The sequence below is a fragment of the Leucopleurus acutus genome (assembly GCF_964270905.1).
Source record: "Leucopleurus acutus genome assembly, chromosome: 1".
NCBI lineage: Eukaryota > Metazoa > Chordata > Mammalia > Artiodactyla > Delphinidae > Leucopleurus > Leucopleurus acutus.
The window spans coordinates 90554323-90579493 of NC_139142.1; the positions used below are offsets into that span (position 1 = coordinate 90554323).

The 25171-nt window shown below is 40.8% G+C and overlaps 1 protein-coding gene across 2 annotated transcripts in view; it reads right to left on the reverse strand.

Moving 5' to 3' along the window:
* Positions 1-916: 916 nt before the first annotated feature.
* FBN1 (fibrillin 1) overlaps positions 917-25171 on the reverse strand; it is a gene marked incomplete at both ends in the record, with an annotated part of 252338 nt that continues 228083 nt past the window's right edge. Inside the window, 6 exons of one of the 2 annotated variants that reach the window (XM_082841143.1) lie at positions 917-2192; positions 3939-4113; positions 6647-6878; positions 18425-18544; positions 19310-19438; positions 19703-19819. In XM_082841143.1, the coding sequence (XP_082697269.1) occupies positions 1803-2192; positions 3939-4113; positions 6647-6878; positions 18425-18544; positions 19310-19438; positions 19703-19819 (1163 nt within the window). Of the gene's footprint in view, positions 2193-3938; positions 4114-6646; positions 6879-18416; positions 18545-19309; positions 19439-19702; positions 19820-25171 lie in introns of those variants that run through there. The other variant, XM_082841142.1, reaches the window with a different exon arrangement.

The window sequence follows — 25171 nt, forward strand, 5'->3', positions numbered from 1 at the left end:
TATTTTTTTTCTGTACGTGAGCCTCTCACCGTTGTGGCCTCTCCCATTGCGGAGCACAGGCTCGGAACGCGCAGGCTCAGCGGCCGTGGCTCACGGGCCCAGCTGCTCCGCCGGCATGTGGGATCTTCCCGGACCGGGGCACGAACCCGTGTACCCTGCATTGGCAGGCGGACTCTCAACCACTGCGCCACCAGGGAAGCCCTTTGAAGATTTTTGAGAGGACTATTCTGTGTACTGTATGGTTTCTTCTCCATGCGGCAACCTCATTTCACTTTTATTTTCACTAGCCTTAAATGCCGTAAGGGCTTTTAAAAATTCATTATCAATTGAACAAGCTTAACTGTTAAATATTCAATATTGCTCTTAAAATAAAACAGCATTTTCAAATTATGACATTCAGAAAACAAGAGTTATAGCATTCAATTGGATTCAATTTGGGATTATCCCTTTGTAATTAGGCTAGCACTGACTAACAACAGATGTTTAGGGGAGAAAAAAAGGATGGAACGCCTAAGCTTGCCAGCGCTGTGTATATTTGAGGGGAGGGGGCATGATAAATTTTTATAATAGAACGCATGTGCTCTAAGACAATGAACTTGATGTTTTTAAGTACTGAAATCTAGTAGTTTAAAAGTCACAGGATTAATTAGGTCACGTTTTAGAAATAATGCTACAGTCTTAAATATCTTGTTGGTGAGAAATAACTCCGCTGTCTTGAATGAATAAAACAAAGGACTGACTCAAATATGTTAAATTTTCTTCTAATGGTTATATATTTGGCACCTTTAGATGCTGTAACTAACAGATCCAGGATAGTTTAATTTCAGGAGACTTTATTTAGTCTCCAGAATGGCCCCTCCAATCCCACATCCATGCAAGAACACAAAGCCAAGGGGTACACTAAAAAAGAGACTGTTTTATTGTGTCATTTATGACATGGACCCCTTGTTGACAGGAATGGCCGAGGGTAATCTTGGCATATTGCACAGGTGTGATGAAGGATGCACTGGTGATCCTCTGGCTGCTGAGGCTGTTTCCTGGTCCTCCCAGACCTCCATGCATGTGTGGGCCAGTCACAGAAATTTCATTACCACTTGGTGTATACATTTAACAAGTCTTTGGTCTTAATAAGCACCATTACAAACCCTCACATTAAGGGCATTATTATTCTAGTTTATAAATGTTTCAATGATAAAAAATAGCACGATTACAGTATACACACACTTAATTTACATGTAATGTATTATACTCATAACTGAGATAAGCTACTGAACTAACTTTGGTTGATTGAAATTAATGAAGTATTTGAACTGAATACTTGTAATTTGGTTTCTAAGTTGTGTAAATATTACAGTGCATTTATAAATCTAGTTTGAGAATTTACTAGCACCAAATAGATATTATAAATGGCCAACCTAATACTTGTATTTGGAGAAGCAAAGTTTTACAATTTGAAAAAATAGAACAGTCCATAAATTGAAAGCACATTCCTGTACGTCTGCTAGAAGGATGGCACGTCAGCATGAATGGCCAACCCCCAGTGGAAATACATGTCCCAGTTTTCAAAAATAAACACATATGACAAGGTAGCTTAGCTACATACATGAGAAGCCTGAGAAAGTGGTTGTTTTGAACTAGGGTAGTCACCTGTACCTTGCTTTTGTAATACAAGAATAGTGCTTATTTATAGCAATTTACGTGGTGAAAGACTGTACCTATAATATGAAGATTCTGATTGGGGGAAAAATTCAGTTCTACCTATCTATCTTTGTTTTTTAATTATTTGGTCTCTGGATGGTGAATTAATGAAGCAAAATCTGAATTTTCATCTTCAGATTATCACCCAGTTCACCACTGAGGTAGTCTTTGTCATATTTATCTTCTAGCTGATTAAGTTCTTTCTTTTTATAAAGTGGACTACTACTGATTTGTAATGAATAGGTTCCAACCACTGGCTTCTTCTTTGTGAAGTGGAGGTAGCTGATCCCTTCCTTTTGGTTGATTTTAAAGAAGCCGTTTTCATTTCCAGATTCAATCAAGTATCTGTTGTGATTCGTCAGAGTCGTAAGGGCTGGAAGGAGTTCTAGGATTCGGACCTTGTTATTGATGTGGGAAATATTGAAAGCAAACACGGCTGTCTTCTCAACATCCCAGCTTGCAAGACTCACATTGGCTTCTATCTCAGGCTGATCCTGGAAAGACATATGGCAATGTGTTAAATAAAAGGTAAATATGCCACTTACTAAAGAAAAAGTGACTCAAATCTCACACTAACACAACTTTCTTCTCATGATGTACATACTATATTGAAAGTGAGTATTCATAAAATACTGCTTAAACCACAAATGTTAAATTGGCACATTTTTATAATATTTAAAAATAAACATGTCAAGGAGAAAGTTGAAATCACTTGTATTTGGCGGTCTTCTATTGCAGTGGGTCTCAAAGTATGGTCCCCTACCAACAGCATCAGTATCACCTGGGCATCTGTTAGAAATGCGAGCTCTTGGTGTCACCTGAGACCTAGTGAATCAGAAACCCTTCGGATGTTTTCCGGAAATCCGTTTTCTTTCTTTTCTTTTCTTTTTTCTTTTTTTTTTTTTTTTTGCGCGGTACGCGGGCCTCTCACTCTTGTGGCCTCTCCCGTTGCGGAGCACAGGCTCCGGACACACAGGCTCAGCTGCCATGGCTCATGGGCCCAGCCACTCTGCGGCATGTGGGATCTTCCCGGACCAGGGCACGAACCCGTGTCTCCTTCATTGGCAGGCGGACTCTCAACCACTGCGCCACCAGGGAAGCCCCAGAAATCCATTTTAACAAGCCTTCCAGATGATTCAGATGTACTCTCGAATTTTTTTTTTTCTTCCTGGATATCTGCACATGATCTGCTTGCTTGTTTTTTTAACATCTTTATTGGAGTATAATTGCTTTACAATGGTGTGTTAGTTTCTGCTTTATAACAAAGTGAATCAGTTATACATATACACGTTCCCATATCTCTTCCCTCTTGTGTCTCCTTCCCGCCCACCCTCCCTATCCCACCCCTCTAGGTGGTCACAAACCACCGAGCTGATCTCTCCGTGCTATGTGGCTGCTTCCCACTAGCTATCTGTTTTACGTTTGGCAGTGTATATATGTCCATGCCACTCTCTCACTTTGTCACAGCTTACCCTTCCCCCTCCCCATATCCTCAAGTCCGTCATTTCCCAAACCACAGCAGATGCGTTGCAGCACTGATGCTAAGAAAGAACCAGTTTATTTCAATTTTATTCAGTGACGCAAAACCATCCCCACCGAAAGACACACCTATGAACCTACTTCCTGGCTCTGATGATCTGCTAATATTCAATGCTTTTCACTGGCTTCTTGCTTGCCTCTCTGGGACCACATGTGCTGGATTCTCCGGGCCTGCAGCCAGAGGTCTGGGTGAGTATCTGCATTTCTGAGTTGACGGAAAGGCTGCAGCAGCCGTAGGCAAAGAAAACCAGGCTGCTTGAGCTCCATGTTGTTTTTGTCTAGAATCCAAGTTCCCTCACACTCCACATGGCTGTTTTCAGTAGAGGAGTCTCTAGCTTTCAGAACTTGTCATCCCTGTGTAGGGAGAACTATGTCACTTCACTATTGTGCCCACTTGCTGTCCTGGATCTCAGACCTTGTCCTTTCAGCAGACTTTGGGTGGGTGTTTGACTTTCTTTTCGGCAAGACAGAGGAAATGAGCAAGCATGTGAAAACCTTCGAACGGCCACTCCCTAAAAGCAGCAAGAAACTCCAGAGGGCCCCACAGACCCTTGTAAAATACAGCCTAGAGCTCAGGGAATGTCTGGATTTTCTCCTCAGGGAGATTTTTCACACTTTGGGGCACCCTTGGAGGAAACCATAGGAATCTGGAGGACCTTCCTGCAATAGGAGACATCAGGAGAAACCACCTTCTGACCTACCTCAATGTTGGAGGCATCTGTTTCATTTGCGCTTCTCCGCTTCCTGCCCCGTTTGGGGTAGCCGTTGATCTTACACTCATAACACGCCTCTGGGGAGAGGGAATTGTCATCCATTTCACCACTGGCAGGTGGCTCTGGGTTTCCTCGGCCCATGCCCATTCCAGAAACACAGTGCCTATGGTAGAAGGGAAACATGTTTTTCATTAGAATTGGGAGATGGAGGAGGGAGAGTTCTGGTGAAGCCTGGACCCCTCCCTAGTGACATTCAGTCCTTGATGATTTGTCCACTGGATGATCGGCGGTTCTGAGAACAACACTGAAGCCCTCGGTGTTTGGCCTCAAATTCTCAGTTCCCTGGGTTGACTTGATTTCTTTTTACTGTCTCTCAAGGCCCCGTTTTGCATATTTATTTGTCCCTTCACTTCCCAAATGAAATGTGGCAGGTGTTTTGCTGTACTGCTGGGGAGGAAACGGGGAGTGGAAACAAGAGAAGAACAGAGGATGAGGGAGACCATGTGACTCGGGAGGTTCAATAAAAATGCCTTCTTTTTATGAAACAGGCTCCACGTGAGTGAGAAAGGGATGAGACATCACTGTTCCGTTCCTTGCCCTCTTGCTGCTTAACTGATACTATCACTGCCACCTCCACTTCCACCACCACCGCTGTCACCAGCCTTCACCACTCCAGCTTCTGAGCAGTCTCTCCTCTCACTTATCCTCTCACTTATCAGACCTCTCACTTTGGCTGAAGCTCCTCCTGGAGATAAGAAGAAAGCGCTAGGTGACACCTGAGGTTGATTTAGATATAAATTGTGAGGATATGCAATGTATAAAATACATGTATCGAAGCTTGCCCAACTGTGGGAAATTGCTTCAAATCATTCAAAACCACTAGGTCCACTGGCTCTGACTCATGTGAGGCTGCATAAACAAACCCATGCCCAAGAGAAAACTAGTTCAGCTGTTTTTCTTTGCCTTTCAGTTTTTAAAGCCAAGTTATGGAGGGAGGCTTGCATGTTTCACAAGTACCTTGTTTTGTTATTCTGCTTACTATTTCATAGGCCACTTGGAATGTATTTACCAGGCTCCTCTTTCAAAATGTGTTGAAATATTTGAATGATCCTAAAAGAATCTTTACATTGGGGTAGGGTCCACCCTAGTGACTCACGGAGGAGCCCAATCTGTTATAAATGGGTAGATCTCTACTACTGGGTCCACTACTGGGTCCATAATGTAGAACAAATACTGTTTTCTCTTTCTGTATTAGTTGATTTATTCTTTATAACCCATTTTCCTTTATGCCTTTAAGATTCAAAATATAATGCCAATAAGAACAACACTTTGTATTTTGCAGCAATTTCCAGGTTTCTAATATTTTCTGTAATCCTGCTGAGGCCGACACATTTCCTTGTCCTTTAATCTTGCACCATGAAATGTGCAGAAACAATAAAATGGATGAAATGATAAATGCTCATCCTGTATGTGTGTGCATTCACATAATGATTAAATTATTGGAAGGCAAACCCCAAATTCACAGGCCTTTGGCTCCTTTCTCAGAACTCCCTTCCAGTATTTTCATATCCCTGGAACACCACTTACAAGAAGTGTGACTATAAAGTCCCACTGGCCAGAAGCCAGTTTGGAGTGTCACAGTTTTTGCTGGGAAAATGGTTCTGGCATTAAACTTATAAAGAATGAGTCTACTGAGAGCCAGACACAAACATCTGGAAATTTGAGTCCTATTGCTGGCATTCTGTGTGCTTCCCATGAAACATTCTTTTACCTTCTACACACCCCAAAATGAATCACTTGATGTTTGTGTGTCAAGAAATCAAAGAACACAAAATTAACAATTGGATATATACACGTAAGTGTGTGTTGTGGAATATGTGACTTTGTGTGTGTGGGGGAGTATATATAAGTGTGTGTGTTGGTGTGTATGTATATGTGTATGTATGTTTAATGTCTGTGTTCCTAATTAAAAAGTTAAAATTTGAGCTCCTTCACAGAGTAGCCAGAACCGAGACAACCAAGTCCAGATGAATTCAGTGGGGAAGAAGACCTAAACTTTGAAAACTTAACACTGACTCTTAAATTACTGAGTAGAATAAAAACGCATCTTTCCTGCCCCAGCTCTCACACGTACAATGTGGTGAAGTATTCTACCTGGAAAACACAGTAATTCTCTTAACTCTTATATTTAATGCTATTTTGGCAAGTTTGAATGTACATTTAAGTCTGAAATGTAAAATACACTTTAAAACTGTAAAGGACTCCACAAAAGGTATCTTTTTGGTTTATCCTAACAGGAGCTGGATGAGAAGGCATTTTAAGTCGAGACAGAATCCTGCTTGCCCCAGGAGAAGGCTGCATCAGCAAAGTGCAGCCTGAGTCCAGTTCTGTCACGGGTCGCAGCCCCTGTATTTCCTGAGAGATGAATCGCTTTCCAACAAGATGTGAAGATCAAGAGAATGAGACAGGTAAGCCATAGAGCGAGGTATTTACAATGTCATTTCATTATTTTGTTTGACATTCTGTGAATTTCCAGAAACCTAGATGTCCCCTTTCAAATAAAATAACCTAAAACCTTTGCAGCACTAATTGGAATTAACTCAAGAATCATAAAAAGTGTGGTTCTACTCTACTAGGACAGGTCATTTTGAATTAAATATACTTAATTATGTTATGAATGAGTAAGCAGTGCTTACCCTTGGCCTATTCGGAAGTAGCCAGGTGGACAGGCACAGAGGTAGCCGCCCTCGGTATTGGAACAGCCGTAACTGCAGGGGGCCTGAGAAGAGCCACATTCGTTGATGTCTTGGCACCCACCACTGAACTGTTCGTACTGGAAGCCAGCAGGACACATGCACTTGTAGCTCCCCAGCGTGTTGTGGCAGGAGGCTCCTCCGCAAATGTGAGCACTGAGGCATTCATTTTCATCTGCAGAAAAAACCAGAAGACACCGCACATGTGATACCAGCCAGAGGTTGCTATGGAGGTGTCTGGATCAGGCCACTTGCTGCCGGCCAGCTGGCCCTCCCCTAGGCTCTTGGGAAGGTAACACAGGCAGAGGTGGCTGCGGTGGGAAAGGGAACAAGAGAGAAAGATGTGGAAACAGGTGTGGCCTCTTGCCATATGGTGAGCAAACGTGGTTTCTGAGGTCAAGTGCACCAGGCAGAATACATTAGGGAGTGGCATTCTGAGGACCAGCAGACTCCAGTTCTCATCTGAAGCCAATACTTGTATGTTCTGCTCTACGGGAGCATCCCGTGTAGAACGTGGGGATGGTTCATGGCTAAGGTTCAGGGTTCAGGGTGGGAGGGCAGGAATCAGTTCTTTGCACCTTTGCTTCACAAGTGCCCACTAATAGGATGATTATCTCCACAGCAGAGATGACCCATATTCCTGGAGGCTGCTTTCTCAGTCTTCCTTTTTCAGGATGAGTAGGGCTGGCAAGGGCTGACACCCTGCAGGAAGTGTCGGCCCACTAGGACTTCATTTTCAAAAGTCCATAAAAGCCTCCAGGTGCTTGCCCTGGGGATGAGTAGTGTCTTCTGGTATGTCTGCTCCCATCTCTGAATGGGCCCCTTTATCCAAACCACCTCCTGCCCAGAGTCTGGGCCATGTCTAAAGCTAAGTATGGCTGGAACAGATTCAGTGCAGACTTCACAGGCAATAATTGGGGAAAACCTACAAGAGACACAGATGCTGCAGAACTAGCTACAGATAGGGACCGGCCAAGTCTGATGGCAATAAGTAGGAAAAAGAAATCTAACTTTAACAAATCAATTCAAAGGGAAGAAACCCCTCAAGTTTCTCATCATGTCTGATGTATACTTTTTTTGAAATTTCCAGTATATTTTTGTAGACCTGCCTTTGTAGGGCAGCACGGATGTTTGCTGGTAAGACATTTCTTAACTGCTAGAGCCCATTTTCAGGCATATGTTCATATGAATGCATGTGACTGACCTTCTCCTCACTTAGCAAATACCTAATTCCAATGGAAGAGAGGAGGAGAAAGGCAACTAAAACTTATTCGATGCCTACTGTATGACAGTCGGGATACTAGGTACTTCACTCCATCTACTTAACCTGCCTAACAGTCACAGAGGTAGGTATTAAAATCCCTATTTTCCAGGTGAAGAAAGCAAGACTCGGAAAGCCCCACCAAGATCTCCCAGCAGCAGCCGCAGGGCAGAGATGCACACCCAGGTCTGTCTGACTACAAAAGTCACATGCTTTCCTTTATATCACAGTGTCTCTCAAAAGACTCACCCACATTTAAACTGGTCCTTTCTCTTTTACTTTTTCATTGGCTGAGGTAGATTCATTTTTCAAGAACAAAATTGTTTCTAAGAAAATACCTTTTTTTTTAAACTAGGAGAACAGGTGGGTAAAAACAGTGAGGGCAGGATACTTGCATATATATATACACACACACACACACACACACAATTCAGATTGCCTTCCACCCTTCCTTCCTCTCTTCCTTCTCTTCCTCCCCCTTCCTTTCTCGACCTGCCCCCCCCACCACTTCTTGCCTGTATGTAGTTACAGAGAGAAGAAGGAGTAGATATACAATAAGAAAGTTATTGGTTGAGCTGCCTACTATGGCTCAGTGTCTAGCTATGCATCTGTTTGAGATCCTTTATATCCAAGGACTCTCAAGTACCCACCCAAGGTCACTTACGTTCTAAGGTTCCTAAAACAAAATGATTCAATATGCCATCATCTGTGCTCTTTTTTCCCTTATTTTAAATTAGAGGTGAGCTGTGTGATAGAAACTAATGGAGACCATGGGCATCCAGGATGAATGAAGAACCGAGGGTAGTTGCTTTGGTGAAGGGAATATCTCTGGGCTGAATGTCTTCTCCTTGCCTTGCTTATCCACCTCCAGACTTCTCGCCTGCCCTCGGCTCTACAAGGCTGATCGGAATGGAGCATCCACAAGCTCCTCTCCTGTATCCTGAGCTTTTGGTTGGGCTCAGCCATCTGCTGCCTGCTGGGACTCTGGCTGATAAAACCTCTAAGGTAAGGCATGGGTATATGTGGGGAAGACCTGTTAATACAGAGCTTAGATTTATTCTGTTTTGTTCCAAGGAGCAGAAATAGGACCAGTGGTTAGGAGTTAGTGGGAGAAGAGCTTCATCCTTTATGAAAAAGATATTTCTAAAAATTAAAGTTTTCTATGCATAGATTGGGCTGTCTTGGGAGAAGGTGAGTACCTTTCTAGGTTGGAGAGGGATTGATATGTTAGGAAACAGATCAGACTAGATCATTGCTAAGGTTCTTTCTAAATTTGAGTATCTCTCTTTTTAACTTGGAGTATCTATTCCTGTCAAGAACTCTCCCTGTCCCCTTTTCACATTCTTTTCTACTTTATTTTACATTTTTTCCTCCCTGAGAATCTAATAAGTTTAAATTAAACTTGCTTATCTGGGTTGGAGAGATGGGGTAGAGTGGAGCACGGATTAAGATAAGAAATTGGCAAATGTTCAATGTTTACAGCTTGAAAACAATCTGTTTGTGCACTCACCCTTTCTATCAATATACAAATACCATGATTTGTTTAACATGTTTTGCACTTTTCCTGACCTTTTTCATCCTGTGTGTGCACCCTGGAGCAAATGGCTCCACAAGGAATTTTTCTACACGCCCAAATCTTTGTTTTATTCTTTCAGTTGTTACTTAAATTGGTGAGGGTTTTGCTCTTTTCATAAAAAGAGACAATTCTAATTTGAATGAAATAGCATTAGAGTCTCTGAAAGACACTCGTTAAAAGCAGATGGAAACCTACTTACTCTGTCCTCTAAACTCAAAGTTTCCAGCATCAGGCTCGCATAGTGTGTCTTAGCTGTGGTGTTAAGGGAGAGCCACTGGGAGAACTCCAAATGTAGAACAGCCTTTCCTTTACTAATTTCCTATAGGTCATGATGGGTCAGCTCCAACTTCAAGCTGCAAGTTTGATATTTTCTAGAAAGCAATGATATCCGTGGCCCTTTACCCTATAAACCCATCCATCTTCCAAGAGGGAACTTCTGGCTGCCTAGGAGCAAGGATCCAGGGAGGGTTGGTCAAGAGATCTGCTCTGCATGGCTCTGGGGAAGCCATTCTGGCCCAAGGCAATGCAGTGATCATTCTGGGTAAGTATAATTCCCAGGAAATATGAGACCAGTTTGAACTGGTATCTTCTGGGCATCAAAACCCCCAAACCTCTTCCCACTTTTTAAAAACTGAAATTTAGTTGATTTCCAATAGTGTTAGTTTCACATGTACAGCAAAGTGATTCACTTATATATATTATATAGGTCCATCCATGTTGCTGCAAATGGCAATATTTCATTTTTTATGGCTGAGTAATATTCCATTGTGTGTGTGTGTGTGTGTGTGTGTGTGTGTGTGTGTGTGTGTGTGTGTGTATCTTCCTAAACCAGTCATCTGTTGATGGGCACTTGGGTTGTTTCCATATTTTGGCTATTGTAAATAGTGCTGTTATGAACACTGGGGTGCATGTATCCTTCTGAATTAGAGTTTTCATCTTTTGGGGATATATGCCCAGGAGTGGGATTGCTGGATCATATGGTAGCTCTATTTTTAGTTTATTAAATAACCTCCACACTGTTCTCCATAGTGGCTACACCAATTTACATTCCTACCAACAGTGCAGGAGGGTTCCCTTTTCTCCACACATTCTCCAGATGTAGACTTTTTGATGATAGTAGACTTTTTTTGAGATAGTAGACTTTTTGATGATAGTCATTCTGACCAGTGTAAGGTGATGATACATCATAGTGGTATTGATTTGCATTTCTTTAATAATTAACAATGTTGAGCCTCTTTTCATGTGCTGATTGGTCATCTGTTTGTCTTCTTCGGAGAAATGACTATTTAGGTGTTCTGTCCACTTTTTGATTGGGTTGTTTGTTTTTTTGATACTGAGTTGTATGAGCTGTTTGTGTATTTTGGATATTAACCCCTTGTCGGTTTCATCATTTGCAAGTATTTTCTCCCATTCCATAAGTTGTCTTTTCATTTTGTTGATGGTTTCCTTTGCTGTACAAAAGCTTTTAAGTTTGATTAGATACCATTTGTTTATTTTTGCTTTTATTTCTTTTGCTTTGGGAGACTGATCTAAGAAAATATTGCTACGATTTATGTCCAAGAATGTTTTGCCTATGTTCTCTTCTAGGAATTTCATGGTGTCATGTCTTATATTTATGTCTTTAAACCATCTTGAGTTTATTTTTGTATATGGTGTGACGGAGTGTTCTAACTTCACTGATTTACATGTGGCTGTCCAGCTTTCCCAGAACCATTTGCTGAAGAGATTGTCTTTTCTCCATTGTATATTCTTGCTTCCTTTGTTGCAGATTAATTGACTGTAGGTGCGTGGGTTTACTTCTGGGCTCTCTATCTGTTCCGCTGATCTATATGTATGTTTTTGTGCCAGTACTGTGCTGTTTTGATTATTTCAGCTTTGTATTATAGTCTGAATTCTGGAAGGTTTATGCCTGCAGCTTTGTTCTTTTTCCTTGGAATTGCTTTGAAAATTCTGGGTCTTCGGTGGTTCCATATAAATTTTGGGATTTTTTTCTAGTTCTGTGAAAAATGTCACAGGAAATTTGATAGGGAATCACATTAAATCTATACATTGCTTTGGGTAGTATGTCCATTTTAACAACATTAATTTTTCTAATCCAAGAGCATGAGATATCTTTCCATTTCTTTGAATCATCCTTTATTAATCCTTTATTAATCATTTATTAATGTTTTATAGTTTTCAGCATATAGGTTTTTCACTTCCTTGGTAAAGTTTATTCCTAGGTATTTCACTTTATTGATGTGATTTTAAACAGGATTTTTTTTTTTTTTACTTATATTATTGGTGTAAGGAAATGGAACAGATTTCTATATATTAATCTTGTATCCTGCTACCTTGCTGAATTCATTTATTAGTTCCAACAGTTTTTGTCTGGAGTCTTTAGGGTTCTCCATATAGAGTATCATGTCTTCTGCAAATAGTGACAGTTTTACCTCTTTGCTTCCAATTTGGATACCTTTTATTTCTTCTATGATTGCTGTGGCTAGGATTTCCAATACTATGTTGAATAGAAATGGTGAGAGAGTGGGCATCCTTGTCTTTTTCCAGATTTTAGTGGGAAGGCTTTCAGCTTTTCACCATTTAACATTATGTTGGCTGTTGGTTTGTCGTAATGGCTTTTATAATGTTGGGATATGTTCCCTCTATACCCACTTTGGTGAGAGTTTTTATCATGAATGGATGTTGAATTTTATCAAATGTTTCTTCTGCATCTGTTGAGATGATCATGTGGTTTTTGTCTTTCCCTTTGTTGATGTGGTGTAACACATTGATTTTGCATGTGAGACACCTTTGTGACCTAGGAATGAATCCAACTTGATCATGGTGTGTGATCCTTTTTATGTATTGTTGGATTCAGTTTGCTAATATTTTATTGAGGATTTTTGCATCTATATTCATCAAAGATATTGGCCTGTAATTTTCTTTTTGTGTAGTGTCTTTGTCTGGTTTTGGCATCAGGGTGATGGTGGCTTCATATAATGACTTTGGGAGTGTTACCTCCTCTTAAACCTTTTGGAATAGTTTGAGAAGGCTAGTATAAGTTCTTCTTTGTATATTTGGTAGAATTCCCCAGTGAAGCAGTCCGGTTCTGGACTTTTGTTTGCAGGGAGTTTTTTTCATTACAGATTCTATTTTACTTCTAGTGATTGGTCTGTTCAAATTATCTGGTCTATTCAAATTATCTGTTTCTTCTTGATTCAGTTTTGCCAGGCTGTATGTTTCTAAAAACTTGTCCATTTCTTCTACGTTGTCCAATTTGTTGGCATATAACTGTTCATAGTATTCTCTTATGATTTTTTGTATTTCTGTGGTATCAGTTGTTATTTCTCCTCTTTCATTTCTTATTTTGTTTCTTTGGGTCCTCTCTTTTCTTCTTGGTGAGCCTGGCTAGTGGTTTGTCAATTTGGGTTATCTTTTCAAAAAACTGTTTCTTGGTTTTATTGATCTTTTCTGGGTTTTTTAAAAATCTCTATTCCCTCTCTGATCTTTCTTATTTCCTTCTGCTGACTTTAGGTTTTGCTTGTTGTTTTTCTAATTCTTTTAGGTGGTAGGTTAGGTTTGAGATTTTTCTTGTTTTTGAGGAAGGCCTGTATTGCTGTGAACGTCCCTCTTGAAACTGTTTTTGCTGCATCCCATAGATTGTGTAAGTTTGTGTTTCCATTGTTGTTTGTCTCGAGGTTATTTTCTGATTTCTTCTTTGATTTCATTGTTAACCCATTGGGTTTTTTAGTAGCATGTTGTTTAGTCTCCATGTGTTCATTTTTTTCCCCATTTTTCTATCTGTGGTTGATTTCTCGTTTCATACTATTGTGGTCAGAAAAGATGATTGAAATAATTTATATTCTCTTAAAGTTCTTGATGCTTGTTTTGTAACCTGGGAAGCGGTCTATCCTAGAGAATGTTCCATGTGCGTTTGAAAAGAAGGTGTATTCTGGTGTTTTTATTTTGGATGTAGTGTCCTGTAGATATCAATTAAGTCCAACTGGTCTGTTGTGTCATTTAGGACCTCTGCTGCCTCACTGAGGAAGATCTGTCCATTGGTGTCAGTAGGGTGTAAGTCTCCTACTATCATTGTATTCCTGTCAATTTCTCCCTTTATGTCTGTTAGTATGTGTTTTATATATTTAGGTGCTCCTATATTGGGTGCATGTATTATTGAGTGTAATATCCTCTTCTTGTAGTGATCCCTTTATCATTATATAATGTCCTTCTTTTTCTTTATGGACTTTGTTTTAAAGTCTATTTTGCCTGATATGAGTATTCCTACCCCTGTTTTCTTGTCATTTCCATTTGCATGAAATATCTTTTTCCATCCCCTCACTTTCAATCTGTGTGTCTTTCTCCCTGAAGTGAGTGTCTTGTAGGCTGCATATTATAGGTTCTTGTTTTGTTTCTTTTTTTGTGGTATGCGGGCCTCTCACTGTTGTGGCCTCTCCCATTGCGGAGCACAGGCTCTGGACGCACAGGCTCAGTGGCCATGGCTCACGGGCCCAGCTGCTCCACAGCATGTGGGATCTTCCCAGACCGGGGCACGAACCTGTGTCCCCTGCATTGGCAGGTGGACTCTCAACTGTGCCACCAGGGAAGCCCTAGGTTCTTGTTTTTTATCCAGTCTGCCACTGTGTCTTTTGATCAGAGCATTTAGTCCATTGACATTTAAAGTAATTATTGAGAGGTATGTACTTATTGTCATTTTAAACCTTGTTCTCCTGTTGATTTTGTAGTTCTTCTTTGTTCATGTCTTCTTTTTTGTTTTTCCTTTTGTGGTTTGATGGTTTTTTAAATATTATGTTTGAGTTTCCTTCTTTTTGGTTTTTGTGAATCTATTTTATGTTTTTAATTTGTGGTTACCCTGGTTTTCAAGTATGTTGACCCATAACTATATCTACTTGCTTTAAACTGATAGTCATATAAGCTCAAACACATTCTAAACAATCTACAATTTTTTAGTCCCCTCCTCCAGATTTTGTGATTTTGATGTCCTATTTTACATCTTCATGTTTGCTTTTGCTATTAATTGTAGATATAATCACCTTTACAACAATTTTTTTATTGTTTTTTAATCTATGTACTGGCTTAAGTGATCTTCAATCCTTTTATATATTTGCCTTTCCTATTGGGATTATCCCTTTCCTATAGATTCTTGCTTTTCTATTTAGAGAAGACCTTTCAATATTTCTTTTTTTTTCTTTTGTTTTCCTGGCTGCACCACATGGCATGCGGGAGCTTAGTTCCCTGACCAGGGATAACACTCATGCCCTCTGCGGTGGAAGCGTGGAGTCCAATAACTGGACTACCAGGGAATTCCCTCAATATTTCTTTCAAGGTAGGTTTAGTATTGCTGAATTCTTTTAGTTTTTGTTTATCTGAGAAATTTTTTCTCTCTCCTTGTATTCTAAATGATAATGTTGCCAAGTGTAGAGTATCTTAGGTTGCAGGTTTTTCCCTTTCAAGACTTTGATTATATCATGACACTCCCTCTGGCCTGCAAAGTTTCTGCAGAGAAATAAGCTGAATCTTTCTCTTGCTACCTTTAGAATCCTCTCTTTAACTCTTGCCATTTTAATTATGATATGTCTTAGTGTGGGTCTGTTTAGTTTCATCTTGTTTGGGACCCTTTGTGCTTCCTGTACCTGGATATCTGTTTTCTTCTTTAGGTTTGGGAAGTTTTCAGCCATAATTTCTTCAAATACACTTTAGATCCCCTTCCTTCTCTCTTCTCCTTCTGGAACCCCTGTTATGTGTAGATTGGCACACTTTGTATTATCTCATAGGCCCCAGATGTTGCTTTCATTTTTTTCACTTTTCTTTCTGTCTGCTGTTGTGATTGGGTTATTTCCATTATTCTGTCTTCCAGATCACTTATTTGTTCTTCTGTGTTATTTACTGTGCTATTCATTGCTTCTAGATTGGTTTTTATCTCAGCTGTTGAGTTGTCTAATTTTGCCTGGTTCCCCTTTATAGTTTCTAGTTCATTGTTTAATCTTCATTTCTATTGATAATCTTTATTAATTCTTCAGCATTTTTCTTACCTTCTTTTTGAACTTGGGTTTAGTAGACTGGTGAGGTCTATTTCATTATCTGTTTTTTCAGGGGGTTTCTCTTATTCGTTTAACTGGGAAGAGTTGCTATGCTTTTTCATTTTACTTAACTGTTTCTTCTAAATTCATAGAGACAGAGAAAGTTATCTACTCTGGTCTTGAAGGGGTGTTTTCTGTGGGAGCATCCCTTTGTAGACTGTGTGATTCCAGTATTTTTGGTGAGAAGGCTATTTATGGTATGGATGCCAGCCACGTCTTTCCTCAGAGTGTGCTGGCCATTCTTCCTTAGACAGAGGATGTGCTTGGTGTTGTGCCTCCATAGCCTGCACTGGACGTTGGGTGGGGCCTCCTTTCTGCTCTGTGGCTGTCACAGCCCTGTCAGGGTGGTGTCTGCTCTACAGCTGTTGGAGTAGAAGCCCTGAGGGTCAGGTTTGGTCAGGCTCCATTGCCCTTGAGTGTGTGCTCTGTCCCAAAGGAGGTGACTGCCAAAGCAAGTAAGGCCCGTGTGGTCACAGCAAACCTAAGTGCCACCCATGCGGGTGTCCATGGTTCTGCTGAGAAGCAGCCCAAGGTTGTGTCCCTTTCTGTTGTGTTCGTCCCAGACCTAGTGCTAGGCTGTGGTGTGGAGTGGGCTGCTGCTGGAGGCCGGGGTGCTGTGGCTGCAGGAATCGAGGTGGTTGTGTTACTGTGTGGGACCTGGACTGCCTCTGTGACAGGCCACTCTGAGGATCTGCCCACCCCAGAGCCGGCTCCAGGCTGTGGGGTGGAATGGGTGGAGATGAGTGCTCTTGCCAGGAAACCACCTCTGCATACTCCTTTCCAGGGCCTGTCCACCCAAGTCACGCGTTTCTGTGGCACCACCTGCTGTGTGTGCTGACAAAATCCACCGTGGCCAGACCCTCGCCTGCCTGAGATTCAGCACTTAGTCACTGCTTATACTGGCAGCCCAGCCCCACACTGAGTTTCAGACTGAGAAGTGTGGCAGGCTGGCAGCTGTCAGTGCTGGTCTCTCTCCACCCTGACTGCTAGCAAGCCGGCACGTGTGCACTCCTCACGAGCAGAGTCCAGTTCCCTCCATCTGTCCCAGCAGACCTCCCAGCAGGCAAGGAAGCTCCTCAGGGTGAGGGCTGTCCATGTGGACCTTCCCTCCTTCACAGATCGTCCCAGGGGTTCCAGTCGCATCCCAATGCCTTCTTTTTTATTTTATTTTTTCCACCCTACCCAGCTTCATGGAGATCTTTCCTGCCACTTCGGTCGAATAAGAAGTCTTCTGCCAGTTTCCAGTTGGTTTTCCGTGAGAGTTGCTCCACATGTAGACGTATTTTTGATGTGTTTGTGGGGGGGAGGTGAGCTCCACATCCTCCTATTCTGCCATCTTCATCCTCCCCTCTCTTCCCACTTCCTAATAGACTCATTCTTCTACAAGTCCCAGGCAGGAGATGATCTTCATGGGGCCAAAATAGAATCTCCAGGCTACGAGGACATGACCTGGCTATCTCTACTATTTCTGGACTGAGTGTAGGAAGAGGAGGGTTAAGGCCCAGCAGTGACAGACCTCACCTCTTTTATACTCTTCTCCACAGCTCCAGTTTCATTCAAGGGACCTACGTAATAAGGGCAGATAGGCTCATATGCTGGGTATTGAATCAACAAAGCTCATGCTGGAAGTTCTGTGAACAGTGTCAGAAACTGGTGATTACAATCCAAGACCTTCCTGAGCTGATAACAAAGGGCTTTTTATTAAAACCAGACAGCTAATCAGCAAGCTGTGCAGCCTAAACTCTAGCACTGTGGTCATTTTAGCCAAGACTACTCACCTCTGCAAAACTGCATCTTGTAAAGAATCAAACTAGATGAGAGAGACACACGTTTGATAAATGAACACGTACCAAATGTGTCTTCGTTTGGAGTAAAGTCAAGCGTTGCAATGTGGAGCAGCCACCCAGAAGGCAGTTGCCCTTTGTTTTTGCTAAGTAGGGCTCTGTAGCCAAGAGAGTGGCAGCCAAAACAGGTCACCAGAGCACAAAGCTTGCAGTGCTACTTGCTGAATGAAAAAAACAAGCAAACAAGTGAAGGTGACACTGGAAAAGCAGCCCTAAAACATGAAGTTAAGAGCCTTGGGTTCTAGCTCTGGTCCTGCCACCAAAGAACCGGTAAGGGCAGACTACCTTTCCTTCCTGGGCTTCTAAGCCTTCATCAGTAAAACAAAGGGCTTGGGCTAGATGGCTTGGGGTCCCTCTAAATTTGCAATGTTGGGATTCTCTGATGTGCATTAAGAGTTATTTTCCTATGATACTGTGGAATCAAAAATGACAGCTTCAATTTAATGGGAGATTCTAGGGGACTCCCTTATTATTCAAAACAAATTAGCAATCCTGAAAGAAACTTTCTGTTTGCTGCTTGCACTCTGCCCCAAAGATGTATAGCACTCAATGGAACCACTTCTGCGTCTTCTGGCCAAAAGTTGCTCATAACAGCCTCTCGCTGGCTGATAAACCACAGTCAGAAGCAGGATTTTGTTGGCCTCTAAGGTGAAGAGAACTCCATGTGGGCTGATGACTAGCACTGAAGCAGGAGAGCAAGGGGATATTGGGAGTCAAGGAATTCTGGGGACATTTCATTTCCAACGCCCTCAAAGTACCCTTTATCATTATTTTTTTTTTTTTTTCTGAGTTTGCTACTTTGCAAAGGCTGTGACTTCCTTCTGGATTCAACAGGTATGGACAGTTTGAAATGGTATTTGTTGCTTCGATGACAAGTTGAAAGTTTTTAGAAAGAAAGCAGTTTTCTGACTCATAGGAGCTGATAGCAATTCATCTTGTGAACAAGGGAAAACTACTTGCCGACACACTGGTTCCATTGGTAGTGCTGGAGATAGCCCTGGGGGCAGCTGCACCTGTAGCCGCCGATGATGTTCTGGCAGCCATGCTGGCAGCGATGGTTTCCTTCGCACTCGTCCACATCTGAAAAGGAAGGCAGTCGCCTTTAAGCCACATCAATGCTTGTCTCAGAGGTGTTCTCTGAAGCAACATTTATAAGCATATGAAAGTGAAAGGCAATTTTAGTAAGAAATCTGATCCTTAAAAAATTATTCTACCACCAAAAACTTCAAGAATATCTACTCTGGAGCTTTTGATAAGTCCAAGGAAAAAACCATTCATCTATCCCTGGTAAAGTCCACAAATAAAAATGACGAAGAAACTAACGCAAGGCACAAGAGCACTGTGAGACAGCTGTGTAAATTATTTATATTTCCTTATTTGTGCCAGAATTAGAAACCAAAATGTCAGTACAGAAACAAAATCCTAAAAAATATAAGTAAAACATTTAATCCTATACTAGCAGAAGAGCTATTCCTCATATATTTAATCCACATTGAGGGAATCCTTCTAAGACTCTGGATCCAGTGACTAGAAAATTAGTCAAATTCAGGAATCTAGCTATTTTTCTTGACTGGGTCATTCCCTATTAGACTAAATGGACAGCTGAGCGGAAAAAGTCTTGTTATATTCAGGAGAAGCATGTGTTATGGACACAGTCAAGCATGAGACAGAAGATGGATCTCTAAGATATGGGACCCGTGCAAACTAGAGAAAACATTTCCCATCTTCAGCTGGCTATCTCCCCTGTGCTCAGTTCTGATGTCTCATAGAGGATGATGCTGCAGGTGGTTATAGGCCACCTCCACAAGGACCGACCAGCTGGATCAAGCTAAGGGCTCCACTCACCTTCACAGCTGGCACCGCTCTGATCAAGTGAGAATCCCCGCTGGCATTCACAGGTGAAGCTTCCAGGAGTATTCTGGCAAATGCCCTTAGACCCACACAGGTTGATGTCAGAGGTGCATTCATTGTTATCTGTAAGAAGCAGTGGGGGAAAGGAGAGGGTGAAACTTCCCCGAAGCTGTCTTTGTGTTGTTTAAAAGAAAGAAAGAAGGGTGATTTGCTCAGAAAAGGCCAATAACTTTTCACATACACGCATGCACACACACAGAGACACACATACATGTACTCACATATTGTTTTGAGTTTTATCTTCTTATTCCAACAGCAGAAGTGCTCGAAAACAATCCCTTAGAGGAATAGTTGCACTCCATATAGGATTTTTCCCCTCCCACTTACCAATGCAGGCAGTATGGTGTTGGGTAAATCCGGGAGGACATTTACATGTGAAGCTGCCAATGGTGTTAACACACAGGAACTGGCAGTTGTGCTGCTTAGTTGCACACTCATCAAGATCTATAAGAAAATGCAAGATGGGCATTGGAATTGAGCTGAAGCCCAGGTACCTAGAAGCTGCCCTAGGGAGCAGCTCTGAGTTTTCTTTTCTACATCGCAAATGACCTGGTCAGAAGAGAGCCATAGCAAATGGCTAGGAGGAACCCAGGAGATAAGGGTTTGAAAGATAAAGCATGGTTTCAATTCAGACCAAAAATGCATTTCTTTGGGGATCCAAGAAAAACCCATCCCCTTTAGTTATAGGAATGCAGAAATTTCTCAGCAAAGAAATGTCCAATAAATTATAAAATTTAAATGAATTACAAAATGAAATAAAAGATAAAGGATTCTCAAAAATTTCCAAAGCACTGAAAAGATCTATTCAAGTTAAAATATAAAAAGAAATGTTGGGCTTCCATGGTGGCACAGTGGTTAAGAATCTGCGTGCCAGTGCAGGGGACATTGGGACACCAGGGTTTGAGCCCTGGTCCAGGAAGATCCCACATGCAACGGAGCAACTAAGCCTGTGTACCACAACTACTGAAGCCCGTGAGCCACAACTACTGAGCCCACAAGCCACAACTACTGAAGCCCGTGCGCCTAGAGCCTGTGCTCCACAACAAGAGAAGCCACCACAATGAGAAGCCTGCACACCGCAACAAAGAGTAGCCCCCGCTCGCCGCAACTAGAGAGAAGCCCGCCTGCAGCAATGAAGACCCAACACAGCCAAAAATAAATAAATTAATTAAAAAAAAAATGTTGAGGGTGGAAATGAATTTCTCTGCTTGGTTCTTTCCTGTTTGCTGTTTTTAATCTTCTCAAATGAGCTGGTCAACCAGGTCAAACCAAACCAAACTAACTTTTTTGTTTAGATTCTCCTTTGGATAAAACAAAATTGAGTAATCAGGAAGGAAACAAAGGAAAGAAAAAAAAATCATTCTGATAAGCCAATAGCATTTTTTTAAAGACTGCCTACGGTATTTATCCAACATTATTTTCCACTTCTCAATAAAATCCTCCGCTTTGACCAGGCCTCTTTCCTCACTGCCAGAGCTTCTGGCTCTTTCTGAACTCCATAGATATTTTAAACCTTTAAGAGATACAAAGTGTGTTCCAGCTTTTAGTTGAATTTTAATTAAAAAAAAAAAAAGAAACTGCAGAGAATTTAGAAATCTGTCGGCCTACCTTCCTTCCTGCCTGGCTCTCTGCCTGCCTCCCTCCCTTTCTTGTGATCTTCTTTTATCACTGTATACAGAGCTGTACTTGGAGCTGCAAATCAGTGCCAGTTCCTGGCTAGACTAATATCTGGAGTGGACCTGAACTAAAGAACTGCCCATATTTCTCCCAGTGCTGACATCTCTTAAAAAGGAGCCAATCCTGTGCTCTTTCCATTGCTGGGGAGTTGCTGTTTCTGCTTTTCTGGTTTCTGCATGATTGGCAGCTGTATGTCTCCTGCCAGCAGGTGGCCTCCCCTCTCTATGACCCCAGGGGACTTGCTAGAGCACCATCACACGGTTATTGAAGCTTACCTGCAAACATGTGAGGGGGACAATTCAGTGATTTAAAAAAAAATTTTATTTCATATTGGGGTATAGTTGATTAACAACGTTGTGTTACTTTCAGGTGTACAGCAGAGTGATTCAGTTATACATATACACGTATCCTTTTTCAAATTTTTTTCCCATTTAAGTTATTATGGAATATTGAGCAGAGTTCCCTGTGCTATAGAGTAAGTCCTTGTTGGTTGTCTATTTTAAATACAGTAGTGTATATATATCAATCCCAAACTCCCAATATCAATCCCATACTCCCAATTTGTCCCTCCCACCCACCTTTCCCCTTTGGTAACCATAAGTTTGTTTTCTAAGTTTGTCTGTTTCTGTTTTGTAGATAAGTTCATTTGTATGTTTTTTTTTTTAGATTCCACATATAAGCAATATCATATTGCTTATATTGATAAGCAATTGTTCATATTGAAATATTTGTCTTTTTCTGTCTGACTTACTTCACTTAGTATGATAATCTCCAGGTCTATACATGTTGCAGCAAATGGCATTATTTCATTCTTGTTAATGGCTAAGTAATATTCAATTGTATATATGTACCACATCTTCTTTATCCATTCCTCTATTGATGGACATTTAGTTGTTTCCATGTCTTGGCTATTGTAAACAGCGTTGCAATGAACATTGGGGTGCATGTATCCTTTTGAACCATGGTTTTCTCCAGATACATGCCCAGGAGTGGGATCGCTGGATCATATGGTAGCTCTAGTTTTAGTTTTTTAAGGAACCTCCATACTGTTCTCCATAATGGCTGTACCAATTTACATTCCCACCAACAGTGTAGGAGGGTTACTTTTCTCCACACCCTCTCCAGCATTTACTATTTGTAGACTTTTTGATGATGGCCATTCTGACTGGTGTGAGATGATATCTCACTGTAGTTTTGATTTGCATTTCTCTAATAATTAGTGATGTTGAGCATCTTTTCATGTGCCTCTTGGCCATGTGTGTGGCCAAGGGGTACATTTCTCCATTTCTCTTTGGAGAAATGTCTATTTAGATCTTTTGTCCGTATTTTGATTGGGTAGTTTGTTTGTTTGATACAGAGCTGCATGAGGTGTTTGTAGATTTTGGAGATTAATCCCCTGTTGGTTGCATCATTTGCAAATATTTTCTCCCATTCTGTGGGTTGTCTTTTCGTTTTGTTTATGGTTTTTCCTTTGCTGTGCAAGAGCTTTTGAGTTTAATTAGGTCCCATTTGTTTATTTTTACTTCCATTACTCTAGGAGATGGATCGAAAATTATGTCAAAGTGTTCTGCCTATGGTTTCCCTTAAGAGTTTTAAGGTATCAAGTCTTACATTTAGGTGTTTAATCCATTTTGAATTTATTTTTGTGTATGGTGTTCAAGACTGTTCTAATTTCATTCTTTTACATGTAGCTGTCCAGTTTTCCAGGTACCATTTATTGAAGAGACTGTCTTTTCTCCATTGTATATAGCCTTGCCTCTTTTATCATAGATTAATTGACCATCAGTGCATGGGTTTATTTCTGGGCTTTCTATCCTGTTCCATTGATCTATAGTTCTGTTTTTGTGCCAGTACCATACTGTTTTGATGACTGTAGCATTGTAGTATAGTCTGAAGTGAGACGATACTTGATTCCTCCTGATTCCTCCAGCTCCGTTTTTCTTTCTCGAGATTGCTTTGTCTATTTGGGATCTTTTGTGTCTCCATACAAATGTTAAAATATTTTGTTGTAGTTGTGAAAAATGCCATTGGTAATTTGATAGGGATTGCAATGAATCTGTAGATTGCCTTGGGTAGTACAGTCATTTTGACAATATTGATTCTTCCAGTCCAAGAACGTGGTATATCTTTCCATCTGTCTGTGTCATCTTCGATTTCTTTCATCAGTGTCTTTTAGTTTTTGGAGTACGGTTCTTTTGCCTCTTTAGGTAGGTTTATTCCTAGGTGTATTATTCTTTTTGATGCGATGATAAATGGGATTGTTTCTTTCATTTCTCTTTCTGATCTTTTGTTGTTGATGTATAGAAATGCAACAGATTTCTGTGTATTAATTTTGTATCCTGCAAATCAGCAAATTCACTGATGTGCTCTAGTAGTTTTCTGGAAGCATCTTTAGGATTTTCTATGTATACCATCATGTCATCTGCAAACAGTGACAGTTTTACTTCTTTTCCAATTTGGATTCCTTTTCTTCCTTTTTTTCCTCTGATTGTTATGGCTAGGACTTCCACAACTATATTGAATAGAAGTGGCGAGAGTGGACATTCTTGTTTGGTTCCTAATCTTAGAGGAAATGCTTTCAGCTTTTCACCATTGAATATGATGTTAGCTGTAGGTTCATCATATATGGGCTTTATTATGTTGAGGTATGTTCCCTCTATGCCCAATTCCTGGAGAGTTCTTTTTTCTTAAATCATAAATGGGTTTTGAATTTTGTCCAAAGATTTTTATGCATATCTATTGAGATGATTATATGATTTTTATTCTTCAATTTGTTGATGTAGTGTATCACACTGATTGATTTGCAGATATTGAAAAATCCTTGCATCCCTGGGATAAATCCCACTTGATCATGGTGTATGATCCTTTTAATGTATTGTTGGATTTGGTTTGCCAGTATTTTGCTAAGGATGTTTACATCTAAGTTCATCAGTGATATTGGCCTGTAATTTTGGAGGTATCTTTGTCTGGTTTTGGTACCAGGGTGATGGTGGCCTCATAGAATGAGTTTGGGAGTGTTCCTTCCTCTGCAGTTTTTTTCTAACAGTTTCAGGATAGGTGTTAACTCTTCTCTAAATGTTTGACAGAATTTGCCTGTGAAGCCATTTGGTCCTGAACTTTTGTTTGTTGGGGGTTTTTAATCAGTTTCAATTTCAGTACTTGTGATTGGTCTGTTCATATTTTCTGTTTCTTCCTGGTTCTGTCTTTAGAGATTGTACCTTTCTAAGAATTTGTCTGTTTCTTCTAGGTTGTCCATTTTATTGGCATACAGTTGCTTGTAGCAGTCTCTTATGATACTTTGTATTTCTGTGGTGTCAGTTGTAACTTCTCCTTTTTCATTTCTAATTTTATTGATTTGAGCCCTCTCCCTTTTTTTCTTGATGAGTCTGGCTAAAGGTTTATCAATTTTGTTTATCTTTTCAAAGAACCAGCTTTTAGTTTCATTGATCTTTTCTATTGTTTCTTCATCTCTATTTCATTAATTTCTGCTCTGATCTTTTTGATTTCTTTCCTTCTACTAACTTTGGGTTTTGTTTGTTCATCTTCCTCTAGTTGCATTAGGTGTAAGGTTAGGTTGTTTACTTGAGATTTTTCTTGTTTCCTGAGGTGAGACTGTATTGCTATAAACTTCCCTCGTAGAAATACTTTTGCTGCATCCCGTAGAGGTGTTGGACTGTCGTGTTTTCATTTTCATTCGTCTCTAGGTATTTTTTGATTTCCTCTTTGATTTCTTCAATGATCCATAGGTTTTTCAGTAGCATATTGTTAAATATTTATTTGGGTGTGCCGTGTCTTAGTTGTGGCACATGGGATCTTTGTTGCTACTTGCGGGATCTTTTAGTTGTGGCATGCAGGATCTTCAGTTGCACCATGTGGGATCTAGTTCCCTGACCAGGGATTGAACCTGGGCCCCCTGCATTGGGAGTGCAGAGCCTTAGCCACTGGACTACCAGGAAAGTCCCTAGTAGCATATTGTTTAGCCTCCACATTCTTTTAGTCGATTTCTAATCTCATAGTGTTGTGGTTGGAAAAGATGTTTTACATGATTTCAATTTTCTTAAATTTACTAAGGCTCACTTTGTGGCCCAGCATGTGATCTATCCTGGAGAATGTTCCATG